The 19,095-nt window shown below is 42.6% G+C and overlaps 1 protein-coding gene across 3 annotated transcripts in view; it reads left to right on the forward strand.

Moving 5' to 3' along the window:
- Nucleotides 1-19,095, forward strand: part of DAB1 (DAB adaptor protein 1) — a 143,523-nt gene that overhangs the window by 115,778 nt on the left and 8,650 nt on the right. Inside the window, exons 11-16 of one of the 3 annotated variants that reach the window (XM_053950876.1) lie at nt 8,899-8,955; nt 11,730-11,792; nt 12,925-13,033; nt 14,747-15,295; nt 16,088-16,215; nt 17,097-17,195. In XM_053950876.1, the coding sequence (XP_053806851.1) occupies nt 8,899-8,955; nt 11,730-11,792; nt 12,925-13,033; nt 14,747-15,295; nt 16,088-16,215; nt 17,097-17,180 (990 nt within the window). In that variant the 3' untranslated portion in view covers nt 17,181-17,195. The remainder of the gene's footprint in view (nt 1-8,898; nt 8,956-11,729; nt 11,793-12,924; nt 13,034-14,746; nt 15,296-16,087; nt 16,216-17,096; nt 17,196-19,095) is intronic. The other 2 variants (XM_053950877.1, XM_053950879.1) reach the window with 2 other exon arrangements.

The following is a 19,095-nucleotide window of genomic DNA, read 5'->3' on the forward strand; positions in this document are numbered from 1 at the left end:
GTGAAATAAATCACATTGCATCCCTGATTGAGGTATTTGTGGGCATGGAGTAGCTGTTGATTTTTCACTTCCTTTCCGTGTAGTTTTTCATATAGTTCAGTGGTACAGTTTTTCTGCTGTGCTTTTCCTGTGACTCCTTTATTATCCCTTCAGTGGTGCTTCAATTTCACTCAGGGTACAGCATATAATTTAGGTTGCTGCAGTGTGACTGGGTGTGCAGTGCTTGAAATCATTTGCAGTGCTGCAAATCTGCAGACAGTCTGTTACTACTCTTCTGTAAATAGCAGATGTGAGATATAGGACTCGTGGAACCTACTCTGTAATCATCAAATACATTTAATCTGCCATCTCCATGAAGCTAGTTGCACCTCTTTTTTTCTTTTTTTTTTCTTTTTTTTTTCTTTTTTTTTTTCTTTTTTCTTTTTTTTTTTTTTTTTTTTTTTTGCTAGTTCATGGTTAAATTTAAAGGGATTAAAGCTTTTTCTCTAATCATCTTCTGTGCATTAATTAATGAAGAAAAGGAGAAGAGGAGGAAAGAGGTAGCTGCGATCCTGTTTCACCTTTTTATATTAGTATGTATTAAAAGAAAAAAAAAAGAGCAATAGCTCTTAAAATTAGCAATTTAATATTCCACTGCCCGTCTGATTTATTGCTCACCCTTCCACATGTGAGAGTCTCTGTCATTGAGACACTCACCATAATTTTGTTTTCAATTTATAGCTGTCATTATTATATAAACCTCTAAAATTCAATCTGAGGGCAAGTAATCAAGCTCATGTACCTGGTTTAAACATGTAAGGACATTTCCTTTATTAGGAGGCCTTGTTTTCAGTAATTTCACAATGGATGAATGAAGTGAGAAACTTTTTTGTGGCTCCTGATGGGTTTCAGGCACCATGAGTTCTCTCTGCTGATGATACACTCAGCTCTTAATAACAATGCAGCAAGTTTTGGTTGAATTCAGGCTGAATTGCCCACAGTCCCTGGCCAGAGATGGAGTTTCCATCTTGGGATTGTTTTCCTCTGGTGTGTTCCCAGGCAGGTTTGGTCTCTGAGCAGGAAAGTGAGGGATATTGAAGTGGTCATCTAGGGGTCCTCCAGCCTTGTCTCTCTGTAGCCAGTGGAGAGAATTGGCCACTTCCCAGGTTGGATTGGCCTTGGAACATCCCTGCTCCAGTGGGAGAGTTCCCTGCCTGTGGCAGGGGGTTGGAATGAAATGATTTTTAGGGCCCCTTCCAACCCAAACCATTCAGTGATTCTCTGATTCTGTGAGATTCCTCCCATCTGCACGACGTGTCCCTCTCAGATGGAAACAAATGTACAACTGCATGTGGTTCTTTTGTGGCTGCAGGTGAATTTTAGGTGACCTGCAGCTGTGATGGCTTCTGAACATTAGGCTTAGGTGGGGTGAGATCCACCACAGTGTAAAGGCTTGAGGGCAGAACCCCCATTTCAGAGGCTGCTTTGAAACTGGGCACTGTAATTCACACTGATTTTCTGCTTCCTAAGGCACCAGAACCATTTGGGCAAATATTTCTCCATGGATACAGGATCCCACTGAGGCAGAAGGTGTGAAGCATCTCCCGGGTGGTGCCAGGGAGGAGCAGGAGAGTTAAAAATTGTGTATTCATGTACTTAACAATGCTGTGCCATGGTGTGAGGCTGTTTGTCAGCAGGTGTCAAAGTGCTTTATAGCCCGGCTCCTCATGATCTCTGATATCAAATAATGTAAATACGGAGCAAATGAGGCAGAAAGGAATGAGCCTGGCGTCCCAGGATTGGAACAGACCCACTGAACTCAATTATCAGCAGTGGCTGCTTGCCAAGTCACTGCTCTGACATTGGGATGGAAAGATGTAATTCTTGTGTTTCTCCACCTCTCTGCTGCATCCCTTCCCAGCAAATACTGCTCTCCCATGGTTTTCCTCTGCTGGGTGTACAGCTGAGCTCCAGACACACACTTTCCCTGGAATTTAGCTCCCTCCCAGTACCTCTCCCTTCCTCTGTATTAACTCACATTTCTTGAATTCATTCTTATTTTCTCTCTGCTCTGTCCTTGGGCCAATTCTCCCATTCCCCATTCACTGAGAGTAGACATCAAGACAAAGAAAGCAGGCTTACCCTAAATTCTTCTAAGTGGTGCATGCTCCACTTAGAAATTCTAGCTCTGTGTGTGAAATTAACTGTTCTAAAAAAAGGAAAATGTTTAATGATCTCTTTTTGTCATAATTTCCCTCCGTCTCCCCATTAAACATCCACATCAAGTTCTACCTGTCACGGTGTTTTTAGTAATAAGAGTCAGACTGTAAAACACCCTTCACAGAGACTGTCAGTCACGTCACAATAAAACCTTCTCTCCTCATCAAAATGTCTAAACTATCTGCTTAACAATTTCGTGAAGGCTTTCAAACAACTCATCTCGCTGCTGTATGGATCCAGGGCGTCAGAGGTGGTGCCTTACAGTGCAGGCAGGCATTTGGCTGCTGCCAGCTGCGTGGGGAATACCAAACCAGGCTGGAGCAGAAGGGACAAATTCCAGTGTCTTGGGACACGCTGTGGGAGGAGCAGATGAAGCTGGACCTGAGCACACTGAAGCCACAAGACCTGCCCCGTGGTTCTGGTGTGTTTGGGAAGGCTCAGCTCTGATTCTGGCTGGGATTGCAGTGCCATTCCCACATCTGGTTCTCCTGAAGTTTGCATCAGTGGCTTTGCAGGAACAACTTGCAGGCTGGTGATGTTGAATTCAGCCTCCACAGTCAGGCTTCCAGGATCAAATTCTCAGAGATGAAGAGAAAGGGAGTGCATAGTCCTGGTCTCTGGCCATCCATGCTGGGAAAACTGTCCAGTTTTATTTACATTTGCTGAAAGAGACACCTGTGTCCAAATGTCCTGACTTAGTCACACCCAATTAAACCTCATGTATGAGGTTTAATTAGTGCAGTGTGGGACGTGCATTTTTAACAGGTACAGCTACTTGTTGCAAAACTGGGAAATAGATTAGTTTGTTGGGAGAATGTCTTGTGGCCTGGGTTGAAGATCTGGTGAGCCTTTGTTTTTTAGACAGAATCATAGAATGGAAATTATAAAATGATTTGGATTGGAAGTGACCTTAAAGATCTTCTGTTTCAGCAGGGACACTTTTCACTAGACCAGGTTGCTCCAAGCCCCATCCAACCAGTTTTTGGTTTTGGTTTTGGGTTTTTTTCTTTTTGTTTGTTTGGTTGGTTGGTTGGTTGGTTTTTTTTGAGCTATCTTTTCTGGGGTATTTTCTGGTGTATTCCTTAATAAAAACTTCAGTGGCACAGGAAGCAGAAGCCAGATCCTCCTCCCTAATCTTCCCATTTTAGAGCATCGTCAACCTAAAGTGATGAAGTTCCTTCACATGTGTTAAGTAAATGGTTTATGTGGAATTTAACACTTGAGCTCAAAGTGAAAGGCATTTTAAACAAAACCTGAAAAATTGTTTTTGCACTGCCAGGTAGAGCAAGACAATTCAGAAAGCTGCTAACCTGAAATCAGAGTCTGATTTCCAGCAATCAGGAGGGGCTGGATATTAGAATTAATCCATTGTTAATGTATAGACAAGTAGAGATAAAGATAATCTGGATAGCTTCCGAGCATTGAAAATCTGCCCATGCAAACTTCATGTTTCAAACCATCCCTGATTTTATATCTGGCATGTCAAATAGCAGGTTTTAACAGTGAAGGAATGCTGTTTCACAGATAGGAATAAAGTGTCCTAATTTAATTGTTCTTTTACACCATATGGATATTGTGGGCCGCATTTTAAGCTGATTTTAACCTGTAGGAGTTGTCCTGCTGGCAGGTTTTCCATCCTGCATGGGTAATACCATTCCCCCAGTGTGATCCTAAACCCTGCTCCACCAGCAGAATGATTACATGCTGTCAAAAGCTTTGAATTCACTTCTAGTGCCATCCTTTCGGGTTTTGGGACACAATCACATCATGTGGGGAAGCTGGAACCCAGCAGTGCTGCCCATGATCAGTTTGTAACTGTTCTCTCTCTGTGCTGTTCAAACAGCAAGAAGAAAAAACAATATTAAAAAAAACCCAAAGATGCAGGCTTTGCCTCAGTGACAGAGTTTTCTTGGTGGATATTGGGCACATGGGTGCTGCCATGTTTAGATTTGTGTTTTTAATCCAGAACTTGGGCAATATAAATTAATGGTAAACATTTCAGTGGTCCCTCCCATTTATGCATGTGTATTAAAGGCTTCATGTGTATTTGCATTCCTAAACTTCCCTGATTGCCTGGGCATTTTTTGGGAGTAATATTCTGCACCTTTTGATATTCTTCAAAGTGGAGAAAAGAGAACCATAGATGGACCTCATTGATTGTGGCACAAAGTTCTGTTACATATAGTGATTTTTTGTCTTTTATTTAATATGACCCATGCAGAGTTTTTCTGATAGAAGCTGATACATTAAATTGACAGCTGCACCTGGTGTTGATTCACTACTTTTGGATTTGTTCAGAGTAATTTGCTAAAATATCTATTTACAACCAGCTTTCTAAGTAGTGAAGTTTGCAGCTTTACCTGGTCTGCATCACTTTATGCCTTAAATTACATCGTTTGCATGATGTGGGGTTGAATTTTTGCAGATTCATTCTGTGCTACCCTACATTATTTGGTACAGAAGTACACAGGTCTTGGCTTTTTTGCTTGCTGAAACTCATGGGATTTCAAAGTTTGGAAAATACCATGATGAGAAAGTATTTAGTAGTGAAGACAGAAATAACTTGTTTCTGAAGTTTGGTAGGGTTCCAGTCACCTGTTGTTTTGAAAAGCAATAGATACACCTGCCAAAGAGTGCCTTGCAAGTATTTTAAATAATCAATATGAGGTTGTGCCTTATTCCTTTCCTCTGTTAAGTTTATTCCCTGCAAGCATCCTGTCTCAGTCCAGAAGTGGAGTTTGGCTGCCACATGGAAGTCTGGGTTCTCATCATCTCTTGTGTCTCCCACCTGCAGTTAAAGGAAGCCACCCCTTGTCCCCAGGCTGTGATCCTGACATTAAAGGGCTCATCTTTCCCTGTCCTGACCACGTGGCCGGGACCTTGGCACCAGCAGCCTCTGTGCCTGGGAAGTTTGACTATCTTGGGAATGTGTAGCCTGGGAGCAGTGTGGGCCTGGCTCCAAGCTGGAGTCACTCTGGAGATCTCTTGATTTATTAGAGTCTGTCAGAGAAAAGTGGTAATTGAAGCATTTTAAATAGCATTTCCTATAAGAGTAAATACCCCAAGTATACAGGGAATTCAGAATTAAGTTCCCTGCAAATGAAGAGGAAATAAACAAATGAGTAAGCGTCTGTTTTGATCATATGAAGAGTTCCTTAATTTAAGGGAAGCTATCGAGCAACAGTGGAGCAATTCAATTCCCTCAACATGCCTCAGTAATCCGGGATGTCAATTATATCCAACAGTCCCAATTCTTCAGCTGTGCAGGACTGACTAACAGGATGTTTAACCAGCACATCCAGGGCTTCCCAGTCTCCAAAGAGAGGAAACTGGACAGCTGGGGAATGCAGTGAAGCTCAAGGCTGCCCTGTAATTGAGTACATCACACTCAGGACTTGGGTTTGTGGCTTCAGGAGAATTCCCTGAAGGAGAATGAATGGTTGTGGTCACTAATTCAGAGTTACCCTGTGAAAGTGAAAAGAGGGACTTTAAACAGGAGAATTCCCATGTCCCATGGGATTCTGAGCACTGGATTTTTACCCTGTGCAGTGTCAGATGCCCAAAATGCCTGGATGTTGGATAAAAATCCACCAGTGGTTTTATGGCAGCTCATGTTGCTGACATGGCCTGTACTGGTTGGGAATTGCCTCCATCACTGGAAGTGTTCAAGGCCAGGCTGGATGGGGCTCTGAGCAGCCTGATCTGGTGGAAAGTGTCCCTGCTCATGGCAGGGGGTGGAATTCAATGAGCTTCAAGGTCCCTTCCACCCCAAACCATTCTTGATTCCACAGTGAAATGTTCACAGCAGCCTTAAAATGAAAGGACTGTGCTCAGCTGTACCTCTGTAAATCTGGGATGGTGACAGCAGTCTGTGACTGGGAAAGTTCATGGCATTTGAAGATCTTTAGGATCTGCAGGAAGCTGGAGATTGCAAAGACATTGGCAATTTTTTTCTTGACACACATTCTTCTGTGTATTCTCTTTAATTGGGAAGTAATTGAGCAATTCTTTGTTGAGTTCCCATGCCATTTCATTAATTCAGCAGTAGTTTTGCAGGAAAACAAAGTCTGTGGGATGTTTTTGGGATGTCTCGACCTACCAGACGTGGTTTGACTGATGATGGGTTTAGTCACAATGCTGACATGCTCCTTCACTGCAGTTCTAATTGGTTTTTTTTAGAATGAATTGTGGTTAATTAGCAAACTGCTTGCCGCTCATGGAGCTCGTAGCAATATCAACAGTTGTGGTGTAAGGTGCAAACAACTGGGCTTTGCTGAGCAGCAATAACCATTTGGACCATCAGGAAAGTTATTTGTCATAGCCAAAACCTTTACACGTTCAACTGAAATAGGAAATCTTTAGTTTGACCAACCGTTAGACTTGGCATTAGACTTCCCTGTAAAATCCGTGTCAGGAGAAGGGAATTGGAGATGCAGAGAGGCTGTGCTTGGGTGACTCCTCGTTTGTCTGCTGGGCTGTGTGGTATACCACTCACCCTGAGTGCAAGAAACCAAATGTAAACCCCTCTGCTGCCTTAAAAGAGCTGAATAGCTAATACCCAGCTCAAAGGTTAATTACTAATTACTGCTTATTTGCTATATTTAGTATCCTTCATACTCTTTTTTCTTGCTGAGCGGTGTAGCAGAGTACAAGTTAATTACCACGTATTTTTTTTCGTGCTTTTAAGCACCATCTTCGCTCCATTCTCTGAGATTACAAAACCACGTTTTGTGAGATGCTACTTTCATCATCTTGTTTGCAAAAGTACAGCAGTATTAAGCAGGTTTTCTCGTGCCATATGTCAGCGTAGATCCCTTGCTGCTGGTGAAAAACAGACTGAGTAGCAGAAGTTGGATATTCTGTCTTGATATGTGTATGGGAGTGAAAGAAGAAGGTGCTTCACACTCATGTGAGCACAAGAGCCCTGTTTTAGATTTCCCTTTTAAATTCTGAGCTTCTGCATTGCTTAGGAAAGATGCTTTTCAGAGGACTTGGTGATCAGAGGGAGTACTGGAGTGGAAGTGGATCAGTTTTATGTGGTTTATGAAAGCTGCAGCTCACTTGTCTTTTATCCTTATGGATGCCTTCCAGCTCAGGATATTCTGTGATTACCATTGCTGGTGCACTCTGGAGTTTTCTCCAGCTCCTGGCTAATAAGTTATTTTTTAGTGAATAGTAAAAAGCGTCACGAGGAATTCTGCTGCCAGCTTGACGTGGTTTCAAACTGCTCCTGGCTTGGACTGGTGCTGCTGCTTTAAGGACCAGATTTACATATTTTGTGTTTGAAAGATTTACAGGATGTCTCACCTGTCTGTGTAGGAAGATGGAGCTTTCATGACAGATTTAATGTCACTGGGCTACGAGGATTAATTGTCCTTCCTCCGCCCCGGCCTGCGCCTGGCGAGCTCCTGGCTGGCTGAGCTGGAGGGGGTTTCACATCCAACACCCTGCCTTTTGGGAGAATTAAACCAAGCTTTTGCATCACCCTGTGGAGGAATCCTCACCTGGAGAAAGACCAGGAGCTGGAGCATCTCTCCAGGCTTCTGGTGCTGGAGGGTGGGGGACGAGCAAGGGCGGCTGTCAGAGCACAAAGTGATGAACTGCTGGCCAAAACTGGGCCCTCTGAAAGCATTCTGCTGTCATTTAAAGGACATTTTCAAAGTCTCTGGAGTTCTTTGGGTAAATGGACACAGCTTTTCTCACACTTTCCTCACCTGGAGCTGGGGGAACACAGGGTCAGCTCCAAGAAGGTGCAGGACTGTATCTGTTCCTGATTGTTCACAGTGACATTATATTACTTTGGCTTTGCCTTTTCCCACTCTTTTTTTTTTTTTTTTTTCTCTTTTCTTCAGCTCTGTGATGAGATGAGGCGTGGGAAAGCATTCTAGGCTGTTTGTGAGGTTTTTAAGTGACATGGAATTACTGGCTGGTAACTTGTGTGAAGATTCTCAGTCATCTTAGAGTTGATTTTCAACAGCCTGCTGTTGTTTGTGTCTGCAGAAATGAAGTCTCCAACACTACAATAAATGTTACCTGAAATGTAGCCTTCCAAAGTGATAATATGTGCTAAGTGTGTGGATGGGTACAGATATGTAGAGATGTGAGGGCATTATATTCCCATATACAAACTATAGATTTAAATATAACGTGAATTGACTCATGTAATTTTCAAAATTGCTACAGAAAGAAAATAATTATCTTAATTATGTTTACAGTGATATTATAGTTTCCTTAGTTAGAGAAATATGTGGGTTTTTTTCTGAAGATAACTGGGTTTTAGAGCTTTTGTCATCCAAAACTCAATCATTCTTTTTTCCCCTGAGGATGTTAAATCCCTTCTTTCACCAAGCCAGGGAAAAGTTCTATTAATATAAGCAGGATCAGAGCTCACTGGGTATGCTTACTGCTGAATTAATAAATATTTAGGAAAATAAATAGGTGTGTCACAAGTGGTAAAATTGCTTTATACACCAGAAGATGGGATTTAGCACAAATGAAGTGTATGTTTGCCCCACATCCCAGCAGCATTCAGACTCACTGTTTTGACTGCCTTATTTCAGATCTGTGCTCACAGCAAGATGGAAAGGGTTTTCATTTCAATGCTGAAGTCAATAATTATGGAGGTTATCATTTTCATGCTCAGAAATTCATGTCATTTTCATAAATCATTCATCTCATTTCATAAATCATGCTTTACAGCTGGAGAATGGAAACTTATTGCTGGACATTGATGAAAATCTTGTTTCAGTCACTCAGGTAAGGTTGTGACACTAAAAAATGTTTTAAGGAAATATAGCTGAAATCATCTATAAGAATAGTGCAATTGGAAAATGTTCAGCTTGGGATTAACTTCACTGGAACGTAGCTAATATCAGATGTGAATAATCTTAATGAAGCATAAGGGGTGAAATCAGTTCTGCAGTGACAGTGAAATCACAGAAATAAAAGATAAGTGCTTGGTGTCCAGGATCTCATGTGCTGCAAGTAGATAAAGGCAGCTCTGTGTCAGAGAAGATGCATTCATTTATTCAGGCTGAGAACTGAAGAAGTAGAAAAAAGACTCCTGAACCATTTGGGACTTTAAAATGCATCTCCAAGGGTTGCTGTTTAAAGCTCCAGTCAGTAAATGAAGGTGTTGTGTTCCCACTAAATTTGTGTTTACATTCTCTGATGTGGTTCTGTAGCTCCTGTTGCATGTGAGGTTGCTATTCTGTAAAAAAAATAATTCCCCTGTAAATGTATTTCTTTTTCCTGGGGAATACTGTGAGTGAGGGTTTATTATAACAAAGTGCTGTTGACTTTTCTATCACTTTCTCCAGCTGCCTGTTTAGAAATGTGCCTGCAGAGCTTTAACAGAATTATATCTGTGAAGAGTATCCAAAGATCCATCACCTTGAAGCACTCTGAAAAATATTACTGTTCCCATTATCCAGGAGTATGGAGGCACTGGGATCTGAGTTACCACCTTTCAGATGCATGTCATATAATGCAGAGTTCAAAAGTATACTGACTATCAATTTCCAGTATTCCTGTGAAACCTATACTATCTTTTGCACAGAAAAAAAAAAAAAAATACAGCTCTGCACACAGCTCTGTGTACCCTGCCCTTCCCATCCTCCCCAGTTTGCTCATCTGCTCCCTTCTGCTCATGGAAAGGACACAAATGTTCCTTAGGAGCAAACAGTGAATAGTTCCTGGGGGGGCAGGAGAAGGGCAGGTTTGGGGTGCTGCTAAACAAGCAGATGAGAAGAAAGTGGCTCTTGGAGTATTTCAGTGTCACCTGACACCTCTTGAGTCAGTAGTGCCTACAGGAGGCTTGAAGTGATTTCCAAATGAGAGCTGCTGTTGTCATTATTCCCACTTTCCTGGGCATTTTAACAACCCTTGCCTAATGTGTTTGTGCACTCTGCAGAAGGGACTTAGGCTGGGTTTGTTGCTTGTTTGTTTTGTTTTTTTTTTTCCAAAAGCTACTCCTGGCAGTATTTTCCTACAGAATATTAGAATTGGTGTACCCTGAAGAAAACATGGCTTTCCCTCTTTTTCCCTTCTGCATTTCCATGCAGGTACTTAGAGGAATATCTAAACCCATAAGAAGGAAATGCATTGTCATAGCACTAAAGCAATGTGATCTTTTTAATATAAAACATGGTATGAGAAAACATGAGATAATTCATCCCTCAGGTTCATGACATGAAGCTGAGAATCAACAAAGCTGCTTAGACAAATTCCAGTTCTAAGTGATTGTGGTGTTGCTTTTATGTGTGGGAATAGAGGCTGGATTGGGAAAAAAAAAAAAAAGTATAAACTTCTGATGTGTGCAGTCTTGCTCCTTAAGGGATAATTTGTAATGGAATAATTTTTAAAGGCAGGAAAAAAATCTTGGGGTGATCTTGGTCTCTTGGAGGGCTGTAAAGCCTGACCTGCCAGCCTGGTTACTGTCCAAAGCATTCAGGGGCTGCTTTTGCAGGACGAGACTCAACTGAATGTCAAACCTGTGTGTGTGATAGGAGGATCCAAGGTTTATGTGCCTAAGATGGGGAGGAGCTTTAGTGAGCTCTAAACTAAGATTTGTGTTAAATCTTGTTCATCATGAGAATTGTGCCTTCCCACATTTTGTGGGTGTGATACTGGGAAAGCCAGTGAGAAAGAAGTGAGAAGGAGAGGTTCTGGGCTCTCACCAAAGCTTCCCAGTATAACCACCCTGATAAGGGTGGTGGATGGGGTTTAGGTTTCCCACAGAGCTCTGAGGGATCTGTGCTTTAACATCCCTGAACTCCAGCTGAACTCACTTGCAGGTGGGTGGGAGGAAGTAAAGTTGCTCTAGAACATGTGAAGGAGCTTTGATTATGCAGCCACTCAAGTGGCTTCTTTATAATGAAGTGTTTTCTCTTCTGGTCCAGTTAGCCAGGCCTGCATGGGTGGCCTGTTTTGAGCTCCCAGTGAAGGGCGTCCCGAGGAAATATTTCTAACAAGAATTAAATGTAGAGCCACAAACTTGCAATAACCCAGTTGTGCATCCTCCTTCAAGTCCACTTATCCAGGTCACACCTGTCCCATGGGCAAGGGGGAATCAGGCAGCACTTTAAAAGCCCTTCCCTTCTGCATCCTGCTGGCACTCCACGTGCTGCTGCCATGCTCTGAGACCTTGAAGTGAGGGTTTAGGAGAGGAGCCAGGGAAAAGGACTGGACATAAATCATGCTTGGAGCTCACTGATGTTAAAGGCAGAGCACTAATGCATCCAGGTCTGTCCTGGAGAGTTGTTTCATGTTTTATTCATTTTTTTTTTCATTTTGAAGAATTCCCTACAGAATTGTTTTATAGGAGTTGTTGGCTGTTTGGGTCCATTAGCAATATTAAAATCACACAGCTTGAGCCTGTGTGCTTCCTCCATGTGGAACTTCACAGTTGAAGCCTGCAGGACTTAGGGGAGGTTTATCTTGTTTGCTGTTACCAGATAACTTTACAAGTTGCAACTGCTTAACTCACAGTTTCTTCTCCTCAAATGGATTTTTTTTTTTTCTCTTTACAGGCTGTTACCCAACTAGAGCTTTTTGGGGACATGTCCACTCCTCCTGATGTAACCTCTCCCCCAGTGAGTACCCAGGGAAACTGCACTGTGTTTTTCCCTGCATGCCATTTTCAGCACATTTATTGAACACATCTACAGTTTGTGTCCAGTGGGGAGGATTTCAAAGTAGTTTTTAGGTTGCAGGAAAATAGAAGTGAAGTAAATTGAACGTGCAGTCCCTGCTTCACGATGATGTTCAAAAATACCTTTGATTTTTATTTTTCTGCTCTGGTGTTAAGAGTCACATAGTGTGCAAACTGAGCTGCAGATCTTCTTCCCTGGATTTTGTCAGAGGGAAGTGCTTCACTGCACTCTCACTGCACTGCAGAAGACCCAGTTACAGCCTCATATTTCATGTGTCTGGATGCACCAAGCACAGATCCCAGAACTGCTGTTAAAGGAGGGAAGTAAAGACAGAGAGAAAAGGCTGGATGTATTTTTAAGGGCAAAAAATAATGTCTCAACATGTTTTTCAGCAGTATAAGATGATAAAAAAATTTCATATAGAGCTTTTGAGCCTTGCATCAAGCTGTAGGGAAGTGTGAATATACTGAAAAAATTCAGGTGCTGTGAGGTAAGGAGCCTCACATCTCCAGTATATTCTGGATCATGTCTGGGACTAGATGTTCAAAGCCCTTGCTGCTCATCCTCAGCATACTCCATTGGATTTGGCTTCTCCTTTAATGCAGACCTATGAATTTGGTCCTGTTGGTTAATTAGAAGCAATATTTTTTCAGTTTTCCATAAATCCTGTAGATATTTCATTTACCTTAACTATTAATAATAACTTTAAAGTTAATGCCTTGGTCACTGCCTTTCCCTTTTGTCACCTAATATCTAAAATCACAAGTCTGTGTGTTCTGGAGAAAGAAATTATGTCAATATTTTGGTTGTGAAGTATTCCAGGCAAATTTCACCTTGATTTTTTTTCATCTGATAGAAAGTTTCTCCATTTCTTTCTTTTTCTCCCATCCCCAGCAAATTCTAATACTTTTATTTCTATTGCTTCTTTCCTTCTACATCTTCCCATTCTTTCTTCTTTCTCGTTCTTCACTCCCAGCCTTGATTTTTAGAGCTCCAGGTGATGTGATGGCAGTGTGCAGCAGAAGCTGCAGCTGATACATCACCCTTGTGTTTTCTGCCTGTCTCCCTGCAGACTCCTGCTACTCCAGGTGATGCCTTTATCCCATCTTCATCCCAGTCACTCCCTGCTAGTACAGACATGTTTGGTTCTGTACCTTTCAGCACTGCTGCCGTACCCTCAGGTAAGGAATGCACTGTAATTAAAGTCTGGAATCAGATTTGGGGATCAGTGGCCAGCTCTGGTTTGCATTTCAGTACTCGGGGCATTGATTTTAGCAGGGTGGAAATGGGGAAGGCTTTTGAGGTCAGGGCAAGGCAAAGCAGGTCTTTAACAAGCAGGGAGTGCATGAGTTGGAATTTGCTTACATTTTATAAAGCAGAAGCCAAAAAAGTCACTGGGAGTTCAAGCACAGTTCAGCCATCTGGATAACAGAACTTCTAGGTACAGGAGCAAGAGAAGAAACAGCATTTAGTTTAAATTTTGGGGGTTCTGTGGTAGCAGTGAGTATCCTCTGCTGTCTTCAGTAAACAGAGGCTGAGAATTTGATTGCACTTCAAAGGTATTCCACTTTGTCAAAGCCTGGAGTGTCCTCTAGACTTCCCTGGGTTCCTCAGGGAAGTCTAGAGGACAGAACTCAAAAGCTGGGTGCATTCTGCACAGACACTGTGGTTTGATGGCTGATCTCTCCTGGTGCTCTCAGCCCCACTTAGGGAAGGAAAGGAGGATGAGGAAGAGGAGGAGGAGTGCCTTGAGTCATTCAGCAACCATTTCTAATTGGTTACCTCCTCTGATGGCACCAGATCAGCCACTGCAGCTGAGGCAGGTTACAGTGGCAGTGAAGTGTCTGGGGATAATGTCAGATGAAACCTTCTCTGCCGGGATGGGGTCACAGCGGGGACGAGATCAAAGAACATCTGGAGAATCCATCCTGGATGTCTGTTGGAATGGAAATGTGTCTGAGCTCCTTCCATCACTCAGGAACTAGGTCTCTCAAAGTTCAGTTCCTTATTTCTTAATTTTATTGAGTTTCGGGCTTTTCCCTATGTAATATTGCAGCCACCCTTACGTTTGTGATTACAAAACAGCCTAGAAATAAGGGAAAGAGGAAAAGGTACAGGAGGGCTGAGGAAACACTCAGGTTGGAAACAAGTTTTAAAGCTATAGCAGTATTAAAATTGAGAGAGAAGTTACATTATGCAAAGTATTAGTGGTAAGTATTGAATTTAAATGTGAAACAGCATATCTGTAAAGCACAGTACTTGTGTCAGTGGAACATAATTATATTAGGTAGTTCAATTTGTAAAATGTTTTACAGGAGTTTTCGTTTCAGAGCGCTTTGTTGTTGTTGTAAATAAAAAAGCACCTGATCCTATAATTCCTACAGAGTCGAACCCTTGGTAGCCTTAAAGGAGGCTTCAGGTCTGACAGGAAGCAATTATAATTTTGGTTTTAATCGTTAATTTCCTCCTCAGCTGGAGGGGGTTATGTTAGCCTAATACCTGAAGCAGTTTGTTGTTAATAGGTATTTAGTGCAGCAGAAGCTCAAGATCTTTTTGATGTTCTCAAGTAATTGGGTAATAACCAAGTGTGAGGGTTTTAATCTGAAATCATCTGGGTTGGATTTTTTTATTAGCAGCAGTAGTAGCAGCATTACGATGCAATTTGAGATGATTGCTTTGCAGAGTCCACCAGCCTGTGGTTGTGCCTGTACTTGTGCAGTGATGTGAATTCAGTGTTCTCAGTTTTCTTTCCAAGTGTGCTGCAGCTCTGGGATCACTGGTGCAGCTCTGCACGTTTCTGATTTATTTATCCTGCGTGCTCTCCACAGCTCCATTAAAATCTTCCATCCCGTTTGTTTCCCCCCCCCCCCCCACACTCTCTTTATTCCCTGAAGGTTATGTTGCCATGGGAGCTGTCCTGCCCTCCTTCTGGGGACAGCAACCACTTGTTCAGCAGCAGCTGGCCATGGGTGCCCAGCCTCCAGTCGCTCAGGTGATGCAGGGAGGACAGCCCATCGCGTGGGGCCAGCCCGGCATCTTTCCTCCCACCCAGCAGCCGTGGCCATCCGTGGCTGGCCAGTTCCAGCCCGCTGCCTTCATGCCAACACAAACTGTTTTGCCTTTACAAGCAGCCATGTTTCAAGGTACCATTGCTCCTATAGCCACCGTCCCTCCCACGAGCGATTCCAACAGATCGAGTCCGCAGACAGACAGGCCCAGACAGAAAATGGGAAAAGAAATGTTCAAAGATTTCCAGATGGCTCAGCCTCCACCAGTGCCATCAAGAAAACCAGATCAGCCTTCCCTCAGTTGTACCTCAGAGGCCTTCTCAAGTTACTTTAATAAAGTTGGGATGGCACAGGAAGCAGATGATTGTGATGACTTTGACATCTCTCAGTTAAATTTGACTCCTGTGACTTCCACGACACCATCTACAAATTCACGTGAGTATTCATGTGCTTTCAGCCATCCCTCTCCTCAGACATGACTGCTCCTCAAAGCACTTCCATCTCTTTTTAAATTCTAACCCAGATTCTGAGAACCTTCATGCATGCTCTGGCTTAAGAAATGTGTTCCAGCCATAAAGGAAAATATCAGAGAGGAATTTCAGAGGTCATAAAAATGAACAGCCCAGATAGCTACAGTCTGAAATTTAATTTCTAAAATTAAATGTTGTAGTATTTGTTTTGTGATGGGAACATGCAAGCTTGTTGGCAGAAGCCCATGGCATTCAACCTTACAATTGGTTTCACTTATTTCCCATCCATACTTCTCAGAAATTAGGGGATGGGTATTTTGACACATTGGACACCTGGGGAAATTCATTGAAGAGCTGTAAAATGAGCTTATGATGTTCATAGCATGGTGATGGGGGATTTGCAGATTGCTAAGAAGAATTCATGAGATTCACCAGGGGTCAGTCAGAGACCTGTTTCACTTACCTGCCATAGGACAGGCAGCTCACACATTCCTGATGTAATGTAGCAGTGTCTCCCAGGTTCATGAAGACATAGGCCAGATGCAGCCAAACTTAATCTGGAAGTTTCCAAATGAAATCAAACACATGGGATTGATAATGACAACTGTGCTCGAGTTTACCTCCTGCAGCTCCTTGTTAGAGAATGATTCTCAGGGGTGGTGAAAGTTGAGGGATGTAAAAGCATGAGCAAATTTTGTGCTGTCTTTTTGAAGAAATCAGCAGAATAATTGTTGCTGTTGCCTTGATTCTTGTTTAGCTCCAACCCCTGCACCCAGACAGAGTTCTCCATCAAAATCATCAGCATCTCATACGAGTGACCCTGCTGCAGACGACCTCTTTGAAGAGGGGTTTGAAAGCCCAAGCAAAAGTGAGGAGCCAGAGGCTGTGAGTAGCAAGGAGGTTTCTAAATCCTCATTGTCTCCTTTGAACTAGAAAAGATAAAGGCTGATTAAATGTTGTTCTGTAGTGTCAGAAACAACTTTTCCAGTAGGGCTGGGTGGTGCTTATGGGGGAGCTGCAGCCAGAATTCCCGTCCTGCTTTGGGTTTGACAGCTGATAGCACAGCATTTCTGCTGATGTGCACTAACGCTGCATACAAGGAGCCAAACTCAGAGTTCATATGTAAGGCTGTACATGTTAGGTGTATCCAATGTCCTCTTTAGCACAACAGCAGTCACTTCACTCATGGTAAGGAAGTCTGGGGCAAAACAAACATGCTGAGGCTGCAGAGAAAGATGTGAGAGTTTGTGTGTTAAAAGATGATGGTTGATGTTGTCTTGCACATTCTTGCATCCCAGTTGCTTGCCTAGCTATATTCCTCAATGTCCTGGCCCTCAGTATGTGATTTCTTTGCCTTTATGGACCAAAGCAAGAAATGTTATCCAAGCAATGACTGTAAATCACCAGGTGTCTTAGGGAGGGAGCCAAAGGCAAGAGGGGGTCGGTACAACAAAAAGTGCAAAATAACCCAAGCTTGGACTCTCTTTCATGGCTTTCAGGGCCTTTTGCAGTTCTGGTTGGCCTGATCCAGTACCTTCTGAAGTCTGTGGCAGCTCTTGCCTGGGCTCCAGCAGGAACTGGCGAGGTCCTTTGGTGCCTGCAGCAGCTGTAGGAAACCGCTACGGCTTTGGAGAGCGGCGAGGCCTCACTCTCTGGTTTTCATGAGATAGGATGTACTTGTTATGCCCACAGCATGAAAATAACCTCGTGTTGACTTTTCACTTTCTATTGTTGAGAAAAAAAGGTGTTATGTTCTTGTATTCTAGCCTGATGGGTCTCAGGCCTCCTCCAACAGTGATCCCTTTGGTGAGCCAACTGGTGATACTATAAGTCCACAGGTCGGTAGCTAGATAGCACAGGTTGGGGTAGGTATCTGTCCTTTTTTTCTCTACACCTTGAGGTGTTCACTTACTCTTCCACCAGTGCCTGCCATTGCTTTCATGGATGCATGGTTTATTTTTTTTTTTTTTCCTTTACATCTCTTCTGTTTTACCTCTCCATCCTCCGCAGTGCATTCCTCGTGCTTGGTGGTTTGCATGGCTTTTGCCATTCACTCAGTGTTGCAGCTTATGCAAATATGTGTGTTTCAGCTGCATGCTTTAAAGAAATGTAGACTTACATTACTTTGTGTTCAAATTCTGAGGGCAAATAGGGAAACAGAGCCATTACTAACAACATGTTAGGCCGAGCATTTTTTTAATCAAAGCCACCCTGGCCTTCAGCCAGATGTAACATATTAAATGGAATAAGACATCTTACCCATAGACATAACAATCATTAAATAAAATTATGTCATGATACATGAATGTCTCTACCCTAAATCAATGGGATAATCAGTAGAAGAAGCACGTTTATTATCTGCATGTAAAAAATATTGAAATGGGTTTGTGTATTTTTATCTCCAACTGCAAATTAAAAACATCTGAAAATTATCATCATTCATATTACCATTGGCATACTGATGTTTTAAAAATTATTCATCAATGTAAGTCATTTAAACCCAGCCAGACGGGAAAGATGATCTGTTCATCCTTTGTGTTACAGAACACGTAGAAAATGTGGCTGCCTGTGAATGTTCTGTGATTTGTTTCAATACAGTAAATATATTTTGCCAAAAAAACAGTGAAGCTACAAAGTTTTATGAGTGCTGAGCGTTGTTATTCCATCCAAATACTCTCTAGTGTTGCTGTTTGAAGAATATGTTTCATTATCTTCTCCCCGTCTGCCACTCCTGTTTGGTATTGCCCAAATACATGATCTGATACGACTTCTGTGCTCCAGCACAGAGCTCCTAGAGCACAGAGCTCCTGGAGCAAATCCAGAGCAATGGGAGAACCCTTCCCATTTTTGTACAAAAAATTCCACTGTGTTTGCCAGTGGCTTACCCATCCTCAGTTTAGTTTCAGCTCAAAATTAATAGTTTCATTAGGAGTCAGTTTACTTTGTGCATTAAATATGATTTTAAAAAACCTTACAGTAGCTTTGATGCACTTGGGAATAATGAGGTTTTCTCTTAATAGCACGTGGTGCTGTGAGAGGGCATCTCCCCTCTCTGTAGCTTCACCCCTGCTCAGCTCCTGGGGCTGCAGCAAAAGTAGCATTAAGCTTTGTGTCTCCTTGAGTCCAGAAGTGACAGGGCGAGGAGAAAGTCAAGCAGGGATGAGCTGCTACAGCAAGAAGATTCATTATTTACTCCAGTGAGAGCTGCTGCTGCAGATGGATGGTGCCACTTGATAATTTGGCTGTGCCTTTGCCTGACCTTGGCCAGCACTGACATCCCCAGCTATCCCAGCTTCAGACCACTCCAAGAGTTCTTCCCTACATCATGAAAGAGGATTTGCCCTTTTATCTGAGTCCCACACTCTGGAAACCCACATACATCTGTTTATTATGGTTTATCACAGTCAGGGTGGTTCTGCAATTCAGAGCTACCAGGACAGTGTATTACCAGTGATTGCATATGGTTTTGCTGCATTTTTAGTTAATCCCTGTACAGCCTCGCATCAAATATGCATAATTCTCAGAAATATATGCTGGGAAACGTTAACTAATGTTCCTGATTATCGTATTACAGTAATTCCTGAGAGCTGTAGGCAGGAACAGGAAGCTGAACAAAAAAGAAAGCCTCTCTCCAGTGAAGTTCCACTAATATCATTGTGCCTGTGTGCAGAGCCATTCAGCAGCAGTCTGTAGGAAATCCACTTCCCAAAGCCAGCCCAGCTAATTCTGAAGCCTGGTGTCGTCAGAGCAACGGGAAGTCTAATC

Source organism: Vidua chalybeata, chromosome 9, assembly GCF_026979565.1.
Source record: "Vidua chalybeata isolate OUT-0048 chromosome 9, bVidCha1 merged haplotype, whole genome shotgun sequence".
Taxonomy (NCBI): Eukaryota; Metazoa; Chordata; class Aves; order Passeriformes; family Viduidae; genus Vidua; species Vidua chalybeata.